At 44.6% G+C, this 23,421-nt stretch overlaps 1 protein-coding gene across 6 annotated transcripts; it reads left to right on the plus strand.

The window, feature by feature from the left end:
• The first annotated feature begins 3,848 nt into the window (after nucleotides 1-3,848).
• Nucleotides 3,849-21,538, plus strand: LOC136578291 (fucolectin-7-like). 6 transcript variants are annotated; one of them, XM_066578243.1, is made up of 4 exons: nucleotides 3,849-3,868; nucleotides 16,709-16,808; nucleotides 16,926-17,217; nucleotides 21,300-21,538. In XM_066578243.1, the coding sequence occupies exons 2-4, from the start codon at nucleotides 16,727-16,729 to the stop codon at nucleotides 21,448-21,450; spliced, it is 525 nt and encodes a 174-aa protein (XP_066434340.1). In that variant the 5' UTR covers nucleotides 3,849-3,868; nucleotides 16,709-16,726; the 3' UTR covers nucleotides 21,451-21,538. The 6 variants fall into 6 exon arrangements, with proteins under 6 accessions (XP_066434340.1, XP_066434339.1, XP_066434338.1 ...); XM_066578242.1 differs by lacking the exon at nucleotides 3,849-3,868 and adding an exon at nucleotides 4,096-4,150; XM_066578241.1 differs by lacking the exon at nucleotides 3,849-3,868 and adding an exon at nucleotides 13,796-13,867.
• Nucleotides 21,539-23,421: the final 1,883 nt, after the last annotated feature.

Consider the following 23,421-nt stretch of genomic DNA (forward strand, 5'->3'; position numbering starts at 1 on the left):
AGGTGGGTCTACGCAATAAAAGCAAGTTTCAACCACCCACCACTGATCATACAGTAGAAACATACATTGAGTTGGTCAGTCGTGATATTGATAAATTACGTCATCATAAAGTTGGTGGACCTTATAAACATAATCTGAATAAGTATGAACGCCAAGCTCTACGCTCACTGGCACAGGATTTATCCATCCCCATCAAGGCAGCCGACAAAGGCGGGGGGGGGGGGGGGGTGGTGATGGATTCATTCCAATATGAAAGGAAAATCTTAAGACAATTGGGTGATTCCCAAGTGCATGAATTGCTACCAAATGACCCTACAATAGCGTATTAGACATCTTTACAATCTACTTTGGTGGACGCACTGGCGGAAAGTAATATCGATCAACTATTGTTTGATCTCCTGTATGTCGACTCTCCAAATGTTCCAACAATATACGTACTGCCCAAGATAATCAAACCTTGGACAATCCGTTCGGGCGACCAATCGTCTCCGGTCATGGATCTATGTTCTCTAATATATCAATATTCTTGTCAATTATGGGCAGATCGTATATTAGAGACACAGGAGATTTTCTATCAAAACTTGATGCGATTAAGGTTTCTGGGTATGTCATCCTTGCATCCTTTGATGTAACTTCATTGTACACCTCAATTACACATGAAAGAGGCCTGGAAGCAGTTAGGCAAAACATTCTCTCGTCAGATCTTACGGTTGAGTGTGAATATATTATTCTGACTCTGCTAGAATTACTCCTCTCCAGGAGTTATTTTGTCTTTTTGAGCAAATACTATAGACAGTGCCAGGGGACCGCCATGGGTTTGAATGTGGCGCCGACATACGCATATATATAAATGGACGTATTCGAGGAACATCATGTTTACACTTTGACCCATTGGCAGCAGGTGGTCTCCTGGCACCGATATATAGATGATATCTTTTTGCTCCAGAGAAGTTCTGAGAGGAAACTACTGCGTTTTCATGAAGAACTGAATAGTATCCGTCCTGAATTGAAATTTACGGTGAAATATTCATGTGAATGTATTGAATTCCTCGATGTATTGGTTTCTAGGAGTGGTGATGGCTTCGAAACAGATCTTTATGTGAAACATACAGATTGCAATAGTCTTCTGGAATATAAGTTTTCATCCATGAGCCACTATTGAGTCTTTGCTGTGGAGCCAGTTCTTAAGAGTAAGGCGGATCATTAATGAAAACAAGTTGGACTTACGTCTAACCCAAATGTGTGAAAATTTTTTACACAGGTGTTATCCAGAAGGTCTTGTGAGGGACGCCGCGGATAGGGTGAGAACTGTGGAAAAGCACACTCTGGTGGCACCAAAAGCGAGGTTGGATAAACCAAAACGTATTCCGTTTGTACAGTCCAGTGAGTAAAAAAGTGCAGGCCATTTTGAAGAAGCATTGGCCTATTGTGAATCTGACAAATATTGAGGAATTTGCTAGTCTTCCAATGATGTCGTATAAATGTTGCCCTAACTTGAAGGATAAACTTGTTCACTCTCTAGTTTACAAAGCAAAGGTCCCGATGCAAGCAACATTTTTGCCTTGTAAAGCGGGTAATTACCCATGCTTAAATTGCTCATGTTGCAGGAACCTAGTAAAGGGTGACAGGTTTCTCCATGTTGAACGGGTGCGATGTTTGAGATTCGTGGTCGCTATTCCTGCTCCTCCTATGTAATATATCTCATAACATGCCCATGTGGGCTACAGTACGTGGGTGAGACCACGAAGGAGGTGAGGAGCAGGATGGGGAAACATAACAGCACCATTCGCACAAAGAATCTGGACTTGCCTGTACCTCGCCACTTCCATGATGCGGGCACTCCATCTGTCAGCTTAAGTTTCGGGTGATCGATGGGGTGCCCTTGTCAGTCAGAGGTGGTGACAGAATTAGAGCACTTAAATAGAAGGAGCTCCGTTGGATTCACACACTTGATACGTTCAGTCCAAAAGGACTGAATCACGAGTACAATTATAGTCAATTCAAGTAGTCACTTGTATCTGACGTATTAGCATTCCATTTATGTGCATTTACAATATGCAGTTATGCATTTTTTAACATGTTTTAATTTTTACATTTCAGATGCAATTTGGTTTTGTTGTGATGACGATCCCTATGTCCATTTTCTGCGTCCTTATAATAATCCTAGCTTCATTGATCATGGATAGCGTGTGTATAAGAAGAGATGATCCCGTATATGAATTATTTGATATATATTCATAAAGTATTTGCAGTTCCAATATTAAAAATTTAATTAGAACTAAGGTAGCATGCTATTTAATGTGATACTGTACAATGGAAGGTCATTTTAGACACTAATAAACTCTGTATTACGCTAGTTAACCTATAGGATCCTATCACACCCTTCAAGGGATGAGTTCCATTCTGCGCATGCGCGAAAATGATTGACGTTGTGCACGCCATTATGGTGGAACGCATCGTGCATGTACAGCGCATGCTCAGTTGGGCAATGGGACTGTAACATCGCAAAAATGCTGATCAGGTGATCGCGCCACGCATCCTGGGAGCTGCGCATGCGTAATGACATCCTTTGGAATCTTGGACGAAGTGGAGATTCGCCATGACAATTCCTCACGCAGGTGTTGTTAGATATGGAGGTGGGGACACTAGAATTTTGTGCTCTGATTTGCTGTCTAATTATGTGTTATTTGTATATGAATGTCTATGTATTGATTGTGGTTTTATACTTGAAAAAGACTTCTTGTCGAAACATTGTATCTTTTACGCTTGGAGGAATAAAGGAAGCACTTTTTTAGCACCATATATGCTGTCACCACCATTTCATTACTATCGAAGGTACAATAGTACCAGCAGATAGTATCACACATGACAGGATTAGATACATAGGTCTGCAGGCAGCATCACTCATGATGTGATTAGATAAACAGATCAGCAGACAGTGTCACATATGACGGTATTAGATACACAGGCCAGCCAACAGTATCACACATGATGTGATTAGATACACAGGTCAGCATACAGCATCTGCCTCCAGTATGCCCATAGAGATAGAGTGGTGGCACACATGTTTGACGCTGCTGCATTTATACATGAGCACTGAAGAAGCTGGAAGCTGCCATACGTCAGAATACGTGAGGCAGAGATCTCTTTCCCTGCCCGTGGCTCTGTCCAGTGTAAAAGACAGAGACCAGAGAAGTGTCACGTGTTCTACGGGTTTCCATCCGAGCCAGCTTTGGGGGTCACTAAACGTGGTGTGAACGCAGCCCTACCGTCCTGAGACATTGCTCTAGTGGGAGCTGTGCAAATCCATATGCAGAGAGCTCCTCCTAGTGGAGGCTGCAGGCAGCACAGCTTTATCATTAACTGTGTGGAGAGCATAGGATTTGGAGCCCAGTGTCAAAAAAGCCAGAACCCCTGTAAAGATATATTGGAACATCAGGGATCAATCTGAGTTATTCTATAAAGCCCTGCGATCATATCACACGATACCGCAGGATCAGATACAGCTGCTGAGCAAACAGTATAATAGGATTAGATACACGGCTCAGCAGACAGTATCATACAGGATAAGATGAGATACTGCAGCTCAGCAGACAGTGACACACAGGGTAGGATTAGATACAAAGTCCAGCAAACCGTATCACACCTGGTTTAGATACACCCATGCAGCTTTGCCCCTAATGCTGTTTTCTGGTGCCCCCATAATCTGTCGGCTCTGTAATCTGGGGATGTGCAGTAATTGGGGTATAATCTCTTCATTACACACTGCTAAATCCTCCATATCTGGAAGACAAATATTTGTCATCAGTAAAGTTATATAAAGGCAGCCGCGGGCGGGCGGCGGCAGCACCAGACCCCGCAGACTCCGGTAAGATCTACATCACATCATATTATCAGACGGTATAATAAGAAGTACAGGGTGGGTCTGTGGGCTGTCATGCGACCGCACAGGGTAGGTCTGCGGGCTGTCATGCGACCGCACAGGTTGGGTCTACGGGCTGTCAAGCGACCGCACAGGGTAGGTCTGTGGGCTGTCACGCAGCCGCACAGGGTAGGTCTGTGGGCTGTCATGCGACCGCACAGGGTAGGTCTGCGGGCTGTCACGCGGCCACACAGGGTAGATCTGCGGGCTGTCACGCGGCCGCACAGGGTAGGTCTGCGGGCGTTTGTTATTTTGGGTCATCAAAGTGCAACAAAAGCCTGAGGGGGTAAAAACATAACAAAAGTGTGATAGAGGCAAAAAGCATTAGAGGCAAAAAGCATTACAGTACTTACACACAGAGCACCCTACATACTCACAGAGCACCCTACATACTCACAGAGCAGCCAGCATACTCACAGAGCACTCTATATACAGAGCAATCAGCATAGACATATAGCAGTCTACATACACACCAAACATGCTACATGCTTACAGAACACTTTACATACACATTGTACATACATACAAAGCACTCTACATACTCACAGAGCAATTCACATAGACATAGAATTGAGAAGAACTGACCCGCTGCTGTAGGTGCTGCTCCCCAAAGTCTGACAGATAAATTGCCAGGCTAGGTTCTCACACAGAAAAAACTTCTTTTTATTTACTAATAAAGTGAATAAAGCTATACATTTCAACCCCATAATGGAGTCTTCCTCAAACCTCCGGAAACAAGAGGATGACTCCGTTCTGGGGTAAAATGTGCAGCTTTATTTCTATTTTTTTTTAAATATTTCTTTTCTTTTATTTCGTAAATAAAAATATTTTTTTCTGTGTGAGAACCTAGCCTGGCAATGTATCTGTCAGACTTTAGAGAGCAGCGCCTATAGCAGCTGGTCAGTTCTTTTTGAGTATTACACTCCATCTTGAGTTCAGGGAAAGTGAATCTGGACATGCTTGTAGCTCCTCTTTGTATTTCACCTATCAGATAGGTCATTTCTTATTTGGAAGTGCTTCTGTATAGTTGGGCACATTCTAGCACAACCCCATCAAGTGTGAGCAATAGCTGTTCTTAGAACCATAGAATGGTAGAGTTGGAGGGGACCTCCAGGGTCATCGGTTCTAACCCCCTGCTCAGGGCAGGAATCACCAAATCATCCTAGACAGATATTTGTCCAGTCTCTGTTTAAACACTTCCATTGAAGGAGAACTCACCACCTCCCGTGGTAACCTGTTCCACTCATTGATCCCCCTCACTGTGAGAAAGTTTTTCTAATATCTAATCTGTGTCTCCTCCCTTTCAGTTTCATCCCATTGCTTCTGGTCTTTCCTTGTGAAAATGCGAATAGGGCACGGTGACAGTCCTTCAGATATTTGTAGACAGCTATTAACCCTTCCAATCCACTGTCTGACATCTAAAGACTTTCTGATTGAAGGCTGTACAGCTCCAATGTCAGAAGACATCCATCTGGGTATTACTGTATATTACTGGCCGCTCTCTTGTCGGGGGCCTCTCCCACATGTCACATAACGCAGTACTGGCTCTAGCCAGCAGATGGCACCATTGTATAATAGCAGAAAGAGAAACCCCCCTAGGAAACCCTGAATCCAAAATTGGATTGCAAAGGGTTAAGTCTCCTCTCAGCCTTCTTTTTTGCAAGCTAAACATTTCCAGATCCTTTAACCGTTCTTCATAGAACATTATTTGCGGACCGCTCACCATCTTGGTTACTCTTCTCTGAACTTGCTTGAGTTTGTTGATGTCTTTTTTAAATTGGGGCGCCCAGAACTGGACACAGTATTCCAGATGAGGTCTGACTAAGGAAGAGCAGAGGGGATAATGACCTCACGTGATCTAGACTCTATGCTTCTCTTAATACATCCCAGAATTGTGTTTGGCTTTTTGACTGCTGCATCACGTTGTTGACTGTTGTTCAGTCTATGATCTATTAGTATACCCAAGTCTTTTTCACATGTGCTGCTGCTTAACCCGATTCCTCACATTCTGAATGTGCTTTTTTAATTTGTCTTGCCCAGATATAGGACTTTGCATTTCTCCTTGTTAAATACCATTCCATTAGTCACCGCCCACTGTTTAAGCTTTTCTAGATCTTTTTGAATACGCTCTCTCTCTCTTCTCTAGTGTTAGCTATCCCTTCAAGTTTACTCCACAAGATACCACCCTTTCAGTCCTTCCTTTTTGTTCACTTTCCTGAAATTCTGCCTACATAGACTTAGAGCACTCTACATACTCACAGACCACTCTACATAGACATAGAATACTTTACATACTCACAGAGCGCTCTACATACCAAAGAGCACTCTACGGGGGGAAAAGCACTCTACATACTCATGGAACAATCTACATAGACATAGAACACTCTACATACTGTACTCACAGAGTACTCTACAAACTAACAAAGCAGTTCACATAGACCACTCTACTTACAGGCAGAGCACTGTACATGCAGGGTACTCTACATAGACAAAGAGCATTCTACATAGACATAGAGCACTCTACATATTCACAGAACATTCTAGATAGACAGAGCACTCTACATACACATAGAGTACTTTGCATACTCACAGAGCACTCAGAATAGATATAGAGCACTCTACATGTTGCCAGAGCACTTTACATACACACTCTACATACGTATGTAGCCCTTTATGCACAACAAACTCTACGAAAAAATAATACACTTTATTTAGGGCCCTTTTTCAAAGGTACAATTATCATCCAAATCACTCATTAGATCGAGCAGTTTGCACAATAATGATGCTGTATGAACGCATTCAGTGAAAGAACAATCAGCGATAAATTGCTAATTGGATTTTTCATGCAGACCATAAAATCATTCTTGGTTTGCTGCTGCATCTGCCTGTGTAAACAGGCAATCATTCATCTATGAATGTCTCGCTGTTTACGGTGAATGGAGGTGCCTCTATTCACTGAGCTATGCTTGCTGGGAGGGGTGTGGGGCGCTCCAGCACCCCACAGTCACCCTGTGTATAATGGGCTTTATGTATAACACACTCGTACTCTACATGCACATAGTTCGTTTTACACACAAATAGCACTTCACATGTACATAGAGCACTCTATAAGCACTTAAAGGCCTCTATACCTACACAGCTCACTCTATATAGAAACAGAGGACTCTACATGTACACTGCCCACTGTACATACAGAGTAATCTATACGCTCACAGCATATCTTGCATACACACACACAGAACAATGCATTTTAAACACAGTGACATATAAGACACTGCAGCGACCGAGACACAAGGCCCACACTGAGGAGCAGGGGGGTAGAGATGGCACTCGTCACGGTGGCTCTACCAGACTCCTTTCCGGAGGGACGCACAGAACCTCGGCCAAGGCACCATTAGACCTCTTCCAGGCAACGCTGGGTCAGTGATTACCTGTATAGTTGTTTAGTGGACTGTAGAATTTGTCACTTGTGATGCCACCGTTCCTTTCACATCATTGATTACCCGGAGGTTAAAATAAGATGTAACTTGGAAATTCAATCACTGGGAATGGGCAGTGACTGGCAAACTTTACTTCTTGCTTGGCAGAGTACAGCTTTACTCACTCGTGCAGGAAAAGACAGTTTGCAGCTGACGGTCAGGGAGGAGGGACACAGGATGATATCGGGCATACAGTCTCGTTATCTGTAATGCTCCGCTCCTGGACACGCACACTCCGGGATGCAGAATAACACCAGAGGGGGGCGCAACACTCCGCAGACACTCACTTGAACTCAGTAGATTAACAACTGCATGGCGAACTCCTTTCTTCTCCCATTTTTTCTCCTCAAAGGTTGGTTCCTGGAATGGTAGGCCTCAGGATACCTTTCCTCTGCTTCCATCACTTCACCACATGAGGGTTGAAGGTACCCCCATGTGGCCGGCACTCTCCCTCCTTTCTCAACTGTTATAGTAAATAGAAGTAACTCTCAATCACTCATATTTATATTCATGCAACACCACATGACTAGACAAACTTGTTGCTTTTTCCAGACATGTCCCAGCCACTCTCAGACATCAACCTCTTACATGTTGCAGCTGTGCAATACACATAACAGCAGACAAGACATTTTGCACAGTGCATCCACATAAAAGATATGACATGTATGATAATTATGGAGGGGCCAGAAATAGGTGTTTCAGGCCACTACAACACCTTCATTAACTAACCAGAAACATTGCATTACTGAAGTGCCTTCCAAGGTTCAACTGAAAAGGAAAAGCAGCATTTAAGTTGTTGTCCAGTTGTAAACTATCAAAGGCTTATCCTCAGGATAGCTCACTAATAATAGATTGACGAAGGGTCTGTCACCAGAGCCCCCCCCCCCCCCGCCAATCAGCTGTTCTATGGGACATATCTGCAGGAAACAGACAGCTCCATTCTCTCTGCATTGGGCTGGCTTGGTATTGCAGGCAAAGTTCCCACTCATTGCAGTGAGAATGAAGCTGTTTGCTTCCTGCAAAAATCAGCTCAATACACAAAACACACTTGCCCAGAAGACAGACCCCTGCTAATCTACTATTGATGACCTATCCTGAGGATATGATTTGATAGTTTACAACTGGTAAGCCCCTTTAACCCCTTAGTGACCAGGCCCTTTTGCACCTTAGTGACCAGGCCAAATTTTGGAAATCTGACTTGTGCCATTTTAACATAGAAAAACTCCGTAAACGTTTTGCATATCCAAGTGATTCTGACATTGTTTTTTTGCCACATATTGTACTTCATTTATGTTTCAAAAATATTTATTGAAAGTAATTTATAAATGACCAGTTATGGGGACGAATTTGCATATTTTCTATGAAGACCCACAGAGGGGAGTTAGATCCTGCATAAATTGGTGGAATTTGGGCTAGTCTGGCTGCCTTATAGTAGTTAAGGAGGTTAGGAACCGATAAGCCGCCAAACTTCTTGTGGAGGAACATGATTCTCTTTGATATCCTGGGGCGTTTATGAGACCAAATAAAGGACATAATTCTTTTTTGTAGTGCTTGTATGGCCTGAAGTGATACTGCGACCGGCAGTGTTCTAAAAAGGTACAGTATCCTTGGCAAGAGCACCATTTTGATACTGTGGATCCGGCCTATCCAGGATAGGTAGGGACTTTCCCATTTTAGTAGGTCTTGCTTAAGTTTCTGGATAAGGGGTTCGTAGTTCCACTTATTGATAGAATCTATATTACTTGCTAATTTGTTTCCAAGATAGGATAGATAATGTGGACATATGTGAAATCTGAAATCAATATCTATGAGTTTTTGAATGTGGGGGAGAACATTACAATGAAGAATTTCAGATTCTGATTGGTTAATCTTAAGGCCTGAGACCATTTCAAGTTTTCCTAAAACCGACAGTAAATTGGGAAGAGAGGTCAGGGGTTTTGTCAGGGTTAAGAGAAGATCATCGGCAAAGAGGCTAATTTTTAAATTTTGTGAGTCCACTGGGACCCCAAATATATTAGAGTTATTGCGTATGGCTACAGCTAAGGGTTCTATTGCCAACGCAAATAAGGCTGGGGAGAGTGGGCACCCCTGTCTAGTGCCTCTTAGTATATTAACAGGAATGGGTCTGGTAGATGGGATCTTAAAAAATGCTGTGGGTTTAGAATAAAGGACTGAAATGAGGTTTAGGAAAGGCCCCCTAAATCTCATTTGATGAAGAACGTGTTGCAGGTAAGACCATGATAAGCTATCGGAGGCTTTTTCGATATTTAAGGTGAGAACTGTTAATGGTGTTTTTTGGAGGTTTGCAATGTGGATTAGGTTAATTATTTTGCGGACATTGTCAGGTGCCTGTCTGCATGGGATGAACCCCACTTGGTCTCAATGCACCAAAGAAGGAAGGAGTTTATTGAGTCTAGAGGCCATGATGGAAGTGGGGAGTTTGAGGTCAATATTTAAGAGGGAAATGGGCCTATAGTTAGAGGGGATTGCAGGATCCTTTCTGGGTTTCGGCATGGTCGTTATGAGGGCTTGTAGGAAGTCGGGGTGAATTTGGCCCTTTTGAAGGACATGGTTATATAATTCAACCAAGTGTGGCATTAGAATCGGGGCAAATTTCTCATAGTACAGACTAGTGTAACCATCTGGTCCAGGTGCTTTGCCTTTTTTGGCACGTTTATTCGCCCATTCAACATCTTTTAAAGTGACATCCAGGTTGAGGCCTGAAAGGGCAAAGTCAGACATTCTAGGGATATTGAGTTGGGAAAGAAAGGAGACTGTTTGGGTATTGGAGTTGGACTGGGGTGCTGTATATAGCTTTTGATAATATTGGTGTAAGGTGGAATATATTTTGTCTGGGTTAGAGGTAAAAGTACGTGGTCAGGTTTGAATTTTATGTATAGCGTTAAGTGTTTGTCTCTCCCTAAGGTTCCGCGCTAGCAAGCAATCTGATTGTATTGATAGTACGTGATTTGTGTCCAGGCTAGTGCCTTTTCAGTTTTATGGATTAGGATGGCATTTAGTTCTAGTTTGGAATCTTTGATGGCCTTCAATAGATACAGTGAAGGATGTTGCACATAAACTTGTTCTAGTTTAGTAATTTTTTAAAGTTTTGCTGGGCCCGGGATCTTTCTTTTTTTATGCGGGAGGCCATGGAAATCAGTGTGCCCTGAATTACTGTTTTGTGTGCTAGCCAACGAACATCTGAGGAGGTAGTTTCAGGGCTATTAAGCTGAAAATATTTTTCTATTTCCTGTTGAATGACATTAGCCAGATCTGGGTTGGTTAGAAGGGATTCATTAAGCCTCCAACTATATGGGATGCTGGTACGAGGTGAAAAAAGGAATTCTGAGAGCACTGCATCGTGGTCAGACCACGCACATATTATATGGCGCGAGAAGGATAGAAGAGGGATTGATATGGGATTGGAAAGAATCCAATCCAACCTGGAGTGGTGACTATGAGCTGGGGAATAATACGTAAATCCTTTATTCCAAGGGTTGAACTCTCGCCAGTTGTCGACCAATGTGAGCGTCTGAAATGCTGAGGCCAATTCTAAAGTTTGGGTTTTTGTTCCTGTCAGGGAGGTAATGGATGTGGAATCCACAGTAGGATCAATAGTGAAATTAAAATCTCCGCACCAGACCAGCCTGGAATATTCTAGCTGTAATAATTTATTACACATGGCCAGGAAAAATTCAATAGGTGATATGTTTGGTGCATATGCATTGACAATACAGTTTTTCATTATATAGGTCTCCTATTAGTATTAAAGGAGATGTCCCGCGCCGAAACGGGTTTTTTTTTTTTTAACCCCCCCCCCCCGTTCGGCGCGAGACAACCCCGATGCAGGGGTTAAAAAAACCACCCGCACAGCGCTTACCTGAATCCCGGCGGTCCGGCGTCTTCATACTCACCTGCTGAAGATGGCCGCCGGGATCCTCTGTCTTCGTGGACCGCAGCTCTTCTGTGCGGTCCACTGCCGATTCCAGCCTCCTGATTGGCTGGAATCGGCACGTGACGGGGCGGAGCTACACGGAGCCGCTCTCTGGCACGAGCGGCTCCATAGAAGACTGCTGAAGACCCGGACTGCGCAAGCGCGGCTAATTTGGCCATCGGAGGCCAAAAATTAGTCGGCACCATGGAGACGAGGACGCTAGCAACGGAGCAGGTAAGTAAAAAACTTTTTATAACTTCTGTATGGCTCATAATTAATGCACAATGTATATTACAAAGTGCATTATTATGGCCATACAGAAGTGTATAGACCCACTTGCTGCCTCGGGACAACCCCTTTAAGTATCACCCGTGTTCATCCGTTATGACCTTTGTTACATTAAATGGCAGGGACTTTCAAATGAAAATCGACACTCCCCTCTTCGTTGTGGCAAAAGATGAATGATAGTGGGATTGGTATCGAGTATTAAAATACTTTGGGTGGGAATCTTGCGAGAAATGAGACTCTTGTATGCAAATGATGTCAGGTCTGTGTTTCTCATAGTCAAGGAAGGTCTTCCTCCACTTGATCGGGGAGTTAAATCCCCTTACAATATGACTTATAATTTTACACATGGGAAAAATATATGTGTGCTGATCTAATTTTTAGACCATATGGGTTTGAGCACCAACCCCAACTACAAGGAGAGATGAAAAGATTATACACTTTTCTGGGCTGAACCAACACCGACTTTTTAAATAGGGTAGATGGGTAAAAAAACTGTTGTGGGAGTAAAAAACCAATAGGTACATAGTGTGCCAAGTTGACTCAAAAAACAAATTATTTTAAATCACACTTGTGTGGAAAACAACATGGCATCCATGTTGGTGATCGTGATCTATAACAAAACATATTTAGAAATGTCTTCAACATATTAGGGCACTATACTGCCCAACCATAACATGTAAACTCAGTCCCAGACAAAGTAGAGTAAGCATATCTTGCCTTAGACAGGTCCTCTCGCGTCTCCCAGATTCTAGATGGCCTCTGAGATCGGGGAGTCTGGGGCCTTTGTTCAAGAGATATATCAATCGCAATATTAGATGATCTCAAGGCCTCCTGGCCTTCACCAAGCGATCTAATGGTATGCTCTCGGCCTTCAATTTGGAATGAGAGCATAAATGGAAAACCCCATCTATAGCGGATTTGTGCTCTTTGGAGCGCTAGGGTGATGGGGCGGAGTTGGCGCCTTCTTTCCAGAGTAGATGGGGCTAGGTCAGCAAAGAGTTGAACCCCTGGTTCAGTCCCTGGGATGGATGAAAATTTTCTGGCAGCTGAAGGTATCAGATCCCGAGCTTCCGGATAGTGTAGTTTAAGGATGATGTCTCTGGGTAAGTTTGTATTGCGAGGTTTAGTTAGAGCTCTGTGTATACGGTCCATCCTGAATAGGTTTGTTTCAGTCTGCGAAAGAAGGGCTTGAAAGATATTTAGAGCTGCTTCTTTTAATGCGGTGAAGCGTTTAGGTAAACCTCTACTTCTTAGGTTGGCCCTTCTGGACCGCTTCTCTAAGTCCTCCAGCTTTAATTCTAGTAATTCTATTTGGGACTGGTTCTCATCTATATAGCCTTGATCTGCATCCAGGATTGTAATGACCTTGTCTGTCTTGGTCTTGATCTCATCAACCCTTTGGGATAGGTCTTGTAATTGCTTAGAAAATTCGGATACCGCCAGGTAGAGTTCCTTTTTAAATAGTTGACTGATGTTCTCATATAAAGCTTTTGCGTCGAAGCCTTGAGGAGAGCTGGCCTCAATTGGCGAGGCTGTAGGTGCATCCTCTTGATCAATAGCTGGAGAGTGGGGGTCCTGTTCCTGATCTGTCACATCTGCTTGGAGATGGGGACAAAAAATCTCTGGGATTGTCTGGGCAGAACTGAGTGGGGGTGAGCTCTTGTGCTGTTTTCTGTATTTTGGCATATTTCGGCCTGTTGTGTAATTCCCCCCCCCCCCCTCTTTTTCCTTTGCTTCTTAGAAATTTCTTTTATGGATATCACTGATCACCAATTGATCAAGGATCAATGCAACAGCATATCAACCTTGTACATGCGTCTGCTGGGGCGTTTATCAGATTACGTCAGGGTGGGGGTGGTGGCGATTTAGTAGCTACTCCTCAAATTACTCCAGGAACATGTCCGAGGCAGCAGCGGTTACTGAGGAAAAATTGAGGCACACGTCCTCTGCAATGCTAGATTATGCGATTCTTCTGCTGGAAAATCAGTTTAATAAATTTTTATTTATTTTCAAACTCTGTCCTGCTATTTTAATTTTTGCTGGAACAAATTGAGGGGCGGCACGTCTCTCCTGAACCAACCACCAGGTGGCAGCACAATTCTGGAAGGGATATATAGAGAGAGTTAGCCTCTAATTAGGGATGAGCGAGTATACTCGCTAAAGCACTACTCGCTCAAGTAATGTGCTTTAGACGAGTATCTCCCTGCTCGTCCCTGAAGATTCGGGAGCCGCCGCAGCTGACAGGTGAGTCGTGGCGGGGAGCAGGGGAGAGCGGGCAGGAGAGAGGGAGAGAGAGATCTCCCTTCCGTTCCTCCCCGCTTCCCCCGCCGCTCCCCGCTCCGCGGCGGCCCCTGAATCTTCAGGGACGAGCAGGAAGATACTCGTCTAAAGCACATTACTCAAGCGAGTAGTGCCTTAGCGAGTATACTCACTCATCCCTACCTCTAATGTAAAAGGCTGAAAAATTTGAGCTATGCTCTGACTTCATGTCTTGAGGAGGTACGTGGATTTACTTTATTGCCTTTAGTCTGGCAGAAGCGAGAGAGGTAGATGTTCTGGTGCGTTGTGGTATTGGAAGAGGAAGGGTGGGACGCAGTGTGCCGAGTTGGAGCTGCTTTTCTTTTGATCACTCACACGGCTCTGCGGCAGAGCATTTCATCCAGGCACGGCAAGATGGCGGCCCCTGTTGCGTTCGGCCTCTTCTCCGCCCTGCCAAAACAGCTCCTGCAAATGTCGGGGTCCCGGAGAGGGCTGGCAAATTGTGCTCCGGCCATGCAAGTGTCGCTGGCTCTTGTCTCCTGTCAGGGTGTCCGGGGACCAGGAGTGTGCTGATGTCGGGGCTAGCTGCAGGGAATCTCACCCCCTCAGGCAGTAAGCAGGCCGCTGGACGTCACAGCTGCTCCAGGACACGATCTGACTCTCTGGTCGTTCCTCCTCTTCTCCGATGATTAGGAGAGCTGGAGGGGGTGAGTTGCCGGTCTCTTAGATTTCTGAAATGGAGAATTTTTCTGAATTTAGGTGGGAGCCGATCCACCATGCCATTATACTTCATTTAGGTGGTAAAAATAGGCTGATAGAATTTGTGTATATTTATTAAAAGTGCCAAAATTGGGAAATTTTTGAAACAAGTGTCATTTCTTCACATTTTCAACTGCAATATCTCAAATATGTACAAGCATACTATACAAATTTTGATAAGATATATATTTCCATCTGTTTACTTTATTCTGGAAGCACATTGGAAAAACTTCAGTTTTTTTTAACCATTTAAGAGACGTACAATTTAAAATTGATTTTTAACATTTTGAGGAACATTTTGCTTTCCTACTCCAAGCCAAGATTGCAAAGCCTCATAGGTGTCAAAATGATAGATACACCCACAAATGATCCCATTTAAACAACTACACCCCTCAATGTATTCACTGAGAATTTTTCACCCACAGTTTTTTTTTCAGGAATTAATGCAATTTAGAGGAGAAAAAATAAAATTTCATATTTTTGCAAATATGCCATTTAAAAGGTGGTTTTTTTTAATAGAACACTTAAAAATGAGGATTTGCACTCAAAATGGATACTCCTGTTTGTCCTGTGTTCAGAGGCATACCCATTGTGGCCCTAACCTTCTGTCCATATGCACAACGGGGCCCAAAATGAAAGGAGCACCCGGTGGCTTTCAGAGCAGACATTTTGCTTGAAGGTGTTCTAGGCCCCATTGCCCACTTGTAGAGCCTTTAAGCAGCCAAAACGACAGAGAACCCCCACAAGCGACTCCATTTTGAAAACTAGACCCCTTTATCTACGGGTGTACTGCGTATTCTTACCCCACAGTTTTTGAATGAATATGAGCAAACCAGAAAGAAAAAAAAAATTACGATTTTCATTTTTTTGGGCAACTGTGTCATTTTAAAAACTTTTTTTTGTACAGCACACATCTGAATTAAGACTTTCACCCAAAAATGGGTCCCCCCCTTTGACATTTACGTAATCGCCATTTCCCTTTGCATAACGGCGATCACGTGACTGGGGACCACTCACCGTGGCCCTCAGTCACTGCTCCAGGATCTTGGCTACCTTCAGTACCCAGGAGCAAGGAGCCTTTAAATTTCCCGGGCCCTCCCCAGCTTCTGTGCTTGTGTCTACCATTTTCCTAATGGGTACATGCGTCGAAGTTGGGGAAAGGTCCACTGATAAAGATCCAGTTGGGGAACATCGCCAGAGGCCTTAGGTAAGTAATTTCACCTCCCCTCACGGATCGGATCCGTGATGGGAGCTGAAACTTTAACTTTTTTTACTTTTACGTGATTGCCGTTTTCTATTGGAAAACAGCAATCATGTGACCAGGGACCGCGTACTGTGAGCCTCTGTGAAATGTCCAGGCTCTTGGCTACATTTGGTAGCCAGGAGCAGGGAGATTTTAACTTACCCAGGCAATCTGTGGCTTTTGCACATTTTGGCAGTGAGCACATGCGGAGAAGCCGCGGTAAGGTCCATGGATAGATTCGGGGTCCTTAGGTACTTAATTTCATCTCACCTCACAGATATGATCTGTAAGGGGAGATGAAACAAATTTTTTTTTAAACTTTTTTTTTACTTTACATGATCGCTGTTATCCATTGGATAGCAGCGATCATGTGACCGTGAACCGCATACAGCGGCTCCTGGGGACATCTCTCTGCTCACGGCTACACATGGTAGGTGGGAGCCAGAGAGATTTTTAATTTCCCGGGCCTTCCTGTGCACGCACCAGACGTCTTACGTGCATGCACAGAAGGCGCCGTCGGGACCCGGGAGGCCAGGACACCGCAGGACATCGCGGAGGAGGCGAGTGGATGCGATTCATCAGGGCAGTTGAATCTTTAACTTTTTAAAACTTTTTATTGACTTTTTATATGATCTCCGGCATTCAGTAAATGCCGGCGATCATGTGACCGGGGTGCGGGTCCCGCGGCCCAGATGACAGCTCCAGACCTCCAGGATCGGGAGGAGATGTGTTAGGGGGGGCTATAGGTATCATGTGGGCACTAAATACTTTGCTAGCCCACCATATACTGAACACTGATGATTTCACTGGATGTTTTGTTCTAGATCTTGCTTGGACCCTAAATGTCCAGGATGTTGGGACTTCTCCTCTTGGTTCTGGGAGTGTCGGCCACTTGGGCCAAGGATTGTTCTATTCCCATTGGACGTAAGGCTCATTGGATCAATGAAATATCATCATAGACCCCCTACACATACAGAAATCTCGGATCTCCATCCATAGCAAACAGCCGCAGGTCATACAATCTCTTGTTTTGTTTTTCAGTTCATAATTATGCAAAGCATGGACATGCCAGTCAGAGCTCTACTTATGAAGGGAGCGCAGGAATAATCCCGGGCGCTGAGCTTGCCATCGATGGGAATGATGACAGTGAGTTCAAATTGGGCTCCTGCATGCACACCAAGCTGGACTATGGGCCGTGGTTGACCATAGACATGAGGAGGCTCATAATTGTCGGAGTTGTGGTCTTGACCAATAGGCAAGACTGCTGCCGTGACCGTCTGATGGGAGCCCAGGTCCTGGCTGGTACCTCTCCAGATGTCAGCCAACAAAAGTCGTAAGTGTAACTAGATGGGTTCTACTATGATACTCTTCCTCTTCAGGTCTGTACAGTTACCTCTACAGTTGTATGTGGATGGAGATAATGCAGTGTGCTCAATGCATAGCAGTAAAACACAATGTAACGTAGATAGAGATGAGCGAAAACCCCAAAATTTGTTTCACTGGCCTTTGGGTAATAGGTAATTCTATTGTATACTGGCCATGCTCCTTACCCTGTGTCCTTATACAGAACCATCTTTACTTGTCCCTTCCCTGCACAGTGACATGCCAGGTCCAGGTCCTGCAAGTTCTGTATCCTGCATCTCCTAGGCAGGGCTTCATTCACCCATTGGAAAGATAACAGTCCTCCTTCTCCTGTCTGACAGAGAGGCACAGTGACAGCACAAAGAAATCCTGATGATGTCATGGGAAAGGTTGTAGACAAACCCTCTGTATACCCTATGCAGACATCTGTCTAAAAATGCATCTTAGATGGGTACACTTACTGTATTACTTACCATAACCAATTGACTGCAGTACAACTCATTAACGAATCACCATTTTAATATCCCTATTTATCTGCTGGGTTCAGAATAATCACCTGTGATGTTGATTTAGAATACCATATAAAATGCCTGGTAATTAAAGGGGTTGTCCCACCGCCCAAAGTGAATTTTTTGGGGGTGGGGCATTAATGCCCTGTAAAGTAAAAGCATTGTACAATACAGTATTACACATAAAAAACAATATTTTGCTCACCTTTTTATTCAATTGTAGCCACTGCAGTAATAGTGCCCCCACAATTATATCCACTGCAGTAATAGTGCCCCCACAATTATATCCACTGCAGTAATAGTGCCCCCACAATTATATCCACTGCAGTAATAGTGCCCTCACAATTATATCCACTGCAGTAATAGTGCCCTCACAATTATATCCACTGCAGTAATAGTGCCCTCACAATTATATCCACTGCAGTAATAGTGCCCCCACAATTATATCCACTGCAGTAATAGTACCCCCACAATTATATCCACTGCAGTAACAGTGCCCCCACAATTATATCCACTGCAGTAATAGTGCCCTCACAATTATATCCACTGCAGTAATAGTGCCCCCACAATTATATCCACTGCAGTAATAGTGCCCCCACAATTATATCCACTGCAGTAATAGTACCCCCACAATTATATCCACTGCAGTAATAGTGCCCTCACAATTATATCCACTGCAGTAATAGTGCCCTCACAATTATATCCACTGCAGTAATAGTGCCCCCACAATTATATCCACTGCAGTAATAGTACCCCCACAATTATATCCACTGCAGTAACAGTGCCCCCACAATTATATCCACTGCAGTAATAGTGCCCTCACAATTATATCCACTGCAGTAATAGTGCCCCCACAATTATATCCACTGCAGTAATAGTACCCCCACAATTATATCCACTGCAGTAACAGTGCCCCCACAATTATATCCACTGCAGTAATAGTGCCCTCATAATTATATCCACTGCAGTAATAGTACCCCCACAATTATATCCACTGCAGTAATAGTGCCCCCATAATTATATCCACTGCAGTAATAGTACCCCCACAATTATATCCACTGCAGTAATAGTGCCCTCACAATTATATCCACTGCAGTAATAGTACCCCCACAATTATATCCACTGCAGTAATAGTGCCCTCACAATTATATCCACTGCAGTAATAGTGCCCTCACAATTATATCCACTGCAGTAATAGTGCCCCCACAATTATATCCACTGCAGTAATAGTACCCCCACAATTATATCCACTGCAGTAACAGTGCCCCCACAATTATATCCACTGCAGTAATAGTGCCCTCACAATTATATCCACTGCAGTAATAGTGCCCTCACAATTATATCCACTGCAGTAATAGTGCCCCCACAATTATATCCACTGCAGTAATAGTACCCCCACAATTATATCCACTGCAGTAATAGTGCCCCCACAATTATATCCACTGCAGTAATAGTACCCCCACAATTATATCCACTGCAGTAACAGTGCCCCCACAATTATATCCACTGCAGTAATAGTGCCCTCACAATTATATCCACTGCAGTAATAGTGCCCCCACAATTATATCCACTGCAGTAATAGTGCCCCCACAATTATATCCACTGCAGTAATAGTGCCCCCACAATTATATCCACTGCAGTAATAGTACCCCCACAATTATATCCACTGCAGTAATAGTACCCCCACAATTATATCCACTGTAGTAATAGTGCCCACACAATCATATCCTCTGCAGTAATAGTGCCCCCACAATTATATCCACTGCAGTAATAGTGCCCCAAAATAGTAGCACCAGCAGCATCAGTGCCCCCACAATTATATCCACAGTAGCATCAGTGCCCCCCAAATTATAGCCACTGCAGTAATACTGCCCTCACAATAGTAGCCACAGCAGCATCAGCATCAGTGTCCCCACAATTATAGCCACAGCAGCATCAGTACCCCCACAATAGTAGCCCCACCAGATTACTGTGTCAGCCACCCCTCCCCCCCCCCGTGCGACAAATTACTGTAGCAGCACCCCCATCCCCCTGCGCGACAAATTACAGTGAATGCCCACCCGCCTCCACCACGCAACAAATTACTGTGACAGCCCCCCTCACGCGACAAATTACTGCCACAGCCCCCATCCCTCCCCCCCCCCCATGCGACAAATTACTGTGATAGCCCACCTCGCCCCACTGGCGCGACAAATTACTGTGACAGACCCCCTCCCCCCACGTGACAAATTACTGTGACAGCCACTCCCCCCCACGAGCGACAAATTCCTGTGAGAGCCCACCCACCACCACAGTGCAGCAAATTACTGTGACAGTCCCCCCCCCCCCCCACGTGACAAATTACTGTGACCCTATGCCGCCATCTCTCCTGAGGTTTGCCCGCCTGGAGTTTCAGGTCACAGTAATGCGTTACAATAATTATCTGTTGGAAACTCTGAACTAAAGAAATCTCTGAGTGGAGCTGGGGGTGTTTTGGGCACCCATGCCATCTTCTGATAGAGAACATGGATGGACTGATGGGACAGGGGCTGGTGGGGGGTGTCACTATTCATGACGTGGTCTGCCATTATGGCAGGAAGTCTGCTTTTATTCATATTTTCTGCTGTGTTAGGCCTCCCTCACACAGGACGTTTGCAGAAACGCTGCGTTTACTGCAGATTCCGCCCCGTTTTGGCTGCGTTTTCAGCTCGGCTGCAGCCAAGAATGCTGAAAAGAAAAAAAAAAGTAAATACTCACCTAGCCGCTGCAGTCCGGGTCGTGGCCGCTGGTCTCTGCCGCTGATCCGTGCTTCCTCTGCACTCAGAAGTCTATTGCCGGAGGCCAGGTTTGAGAACCGCGGCTCTGGCAATAGAGTGCTGTGATTGGTTGTCGGCGCTTGCTCAATGCCCAATCACAGCCTTTCATTGACTGTCTCAGCCAATCAGAGCTTGCCGGCGCTGATTGGCTGAGACAGTCAATGAAGGGCTGTGATTGGGCGCCGACAACCAATCACAGCACTCTATTGCCGGAGCCGGGGTTCTCAAACCTGGCCTCCGGCAATAGACTTCTGAGTGCAGAGGAAGCCTGGATCAGCGGCAGAGACCAGCGGCCGCGACCCGGACTGCAGCGTCTAGGTTAGTATTACTTTCTTATTTTCTCTACCTAGCCTAGCTGGGGCTGATTTTCGGGGTAGGGCTTCTATTACAAGCCCTCACCCCGAAAATGGCGAGCGGTTAACGCTGCCAAAAACGCGGCACCAAGTGTTGCCGCGTTTTCAGCACTGCTAAAACCGCTGCCCATTCATTTCAATGGGCGACGCAGGGCTGAAAACGGCCCAAAATAGAACTTGCATCGCTGTCAAAGCGCAGCGCTGGGAGGCGCTACGTTTTCAGCCCTGTGTGAGCAGCCTCATTGAAATGAATGGGAGTGTTGTACAGCGTTTAGTGCTGGGCTGAAAAGGCAGCGCTAAACGCTGTATAAAACGCCCTGTGTGAGGGAGGCCTTAGGGTTAATAGACGCTGGCACTTCCCTGCTGGTCCTGACCTTTTTCTGCTTGTATCTTCAGGTGCGGAGTCGTCACTGATGTTTCTCAGGAGAAAATCCCCATTTGCTGTGATGGAATAGAGGCCCGATTCATCACTATAAAAATTCCTGAACGTTGGGAGCACCTCCATGTGTGTGAGGTGGAGGTGTTCGATTTTATCGAGGGCAAGTAAAAGCAGATGGCTTCACAGGATCGAAATGATGTCACAACTGCACCATATGTCCTAACATTAAAGTATGCAGCATTTATTACGTTTCAGATATGAGGGTTTTTTTAAGAAAAGGAACTACTTCCTGAGATCCGTCCATCTTTGGGTGGAATTGTGTGCACAATTACAGTATGGCATCGCTAATGACTTATCACCCAGTGTGCCCCAACTAGAGTCACATGACTCCAAGTCAGAGTGTACCAGAATATAAGGATCTCTTCACGCAACATGCCTGATCCTGTATGTATACAGTACCAGGATATGGGGGTAACCCCCTGCCAGGCACCCCTGATCCTGTGTGTATAAACTACCAGCATATGTGAGGCATCCCCTGCAAGGCACTTCTGATCCTGTGTGTATACAGTAACAGGATAAAGGGGTCACCTGCTGCAGACATTTCTGATCCTGTAAGTATACAGTGCCAGGATAAGCGGGGTCAGCCACTGCAAGAAATTCCTGATCCTGTATATATACACACAGTATCAGAATATGAGGGTCACTTGCTGCAATACACCCCTAATTCCATGTGTACCAAGATAAGGGAGTCACTCCACATCAGACACCTCTGATCCTGTGTGTATAGTGTGCCACCCTCTTACACAACCCCCCCCCCCCTGCCAGACATCCCTAATCCTGTGTATATGAAGTACCATGATTTTGGGGTCACCTTCCGTAAGCATACAGTACCAGAATAAGGGGGTTACCCACGGTAAGACATACCTGATCCTGTATTTATACACAGTACCTGGATATGTAGGGGGAGTGTCGCCCACTGCATGATACTCCTAATTCCGTGTACTAAGTACTAAGATAAGGGGGTCGCTCCCTGCCAGACACCTGTGATCGCGTGTGTATAAAGTGCCAGGATGTAGGGGTCACCTACTGCCAGATACTTTATATACATGGGATCAGGAGTAGCAAGATAAGGCTCAGGCTACATGGTGAATTTTGGTCGTGACAGGGGTCAGATGACCAAAGATTGCTGTGTAACCCTGTGACTTTGCATTGTCATCAAGGTCAATGGCCCTGCATTGCGAGTTGCAAGTGGCCTTGATCGCAACCCACAGGTTGCAAGAGATGGGATTTTTTTTCACCTTGCAGATCCCAGCTGTGGCCACTTTTTGCTTGCAATGTGACCCTATTGACCTTAATGAGACTGTGAGGTTGGGTGATCCCTGTCTCAGCCAAAAGTCGCCATGTAGCCCTAGTCTTAGAGGGTCACTTCTAGCTTTACTGTTGATCATGAGTGATATAAGGACCTTGTTCTGTATGCTGTACTCTAAAATGAGTCATTAGAAGTGATCAGGAGCTCCATGACAGACCGTGCCATACACAGTCGATTTTATATAGCAGACACCTGATCCCAGGCTCTTTTACCTTAGAAGCAGTGGTCAATTATGACTGCGCCATCAACAGAGGGCGGGGACTCCCTCTGTTACCTGATTGTACCCCCTCCCTGCGATGTTATCATGAGGTGCCAATGGGTTGGCATGGCAGCCCAGGGCCTAGTGTAGGCCTGCCATCTTAGTACTACTATTGGCAGGTACAATGCAATGGTACTGCAGTGTATTAAACGAATGATTGCAGGTTCAAGTCCTTTACGAAAAAAATAGTTGAATAAAAATCTGTCAAAAAATGCATATAAAAAAAACCCAAATATCAGAAGTCCCTCTCCTTTCTCATGTATTGCATAAAAATATAAACAATCAATAATAGATATAATTGGTATTGCTGTGCCTGTAAAAGGTCTCATTAAAATATCACACTATTTATGCCATACAGTAAATTCCATAAAATATATATATTTTTTAAACACACACTTCACTTCAACTTCCCAAAAGAAGGAATAAAAAGTGTTCAAAAACTTGGATGTATCCCAAAATGGTACTCATAAAACCTACAGCAAAGCTCTCAAAACCTGTTACATCTGTACAA

This window comes from Eleutherodactylus coqui, chromosome 9 (assembly GCF_035609145.1).
Source record: "Eleutherodactylus coqui strain aEleCoq1 chromosome 9, aEleCoq1.hap1, whole genome shotgun sequence".
NCBI lineage: Eukaryota > Metazoa > Chordata > Amphibia > Anura > Eleutherodactylidae > Eleutherodactylus > Eleutherodactylus coqui.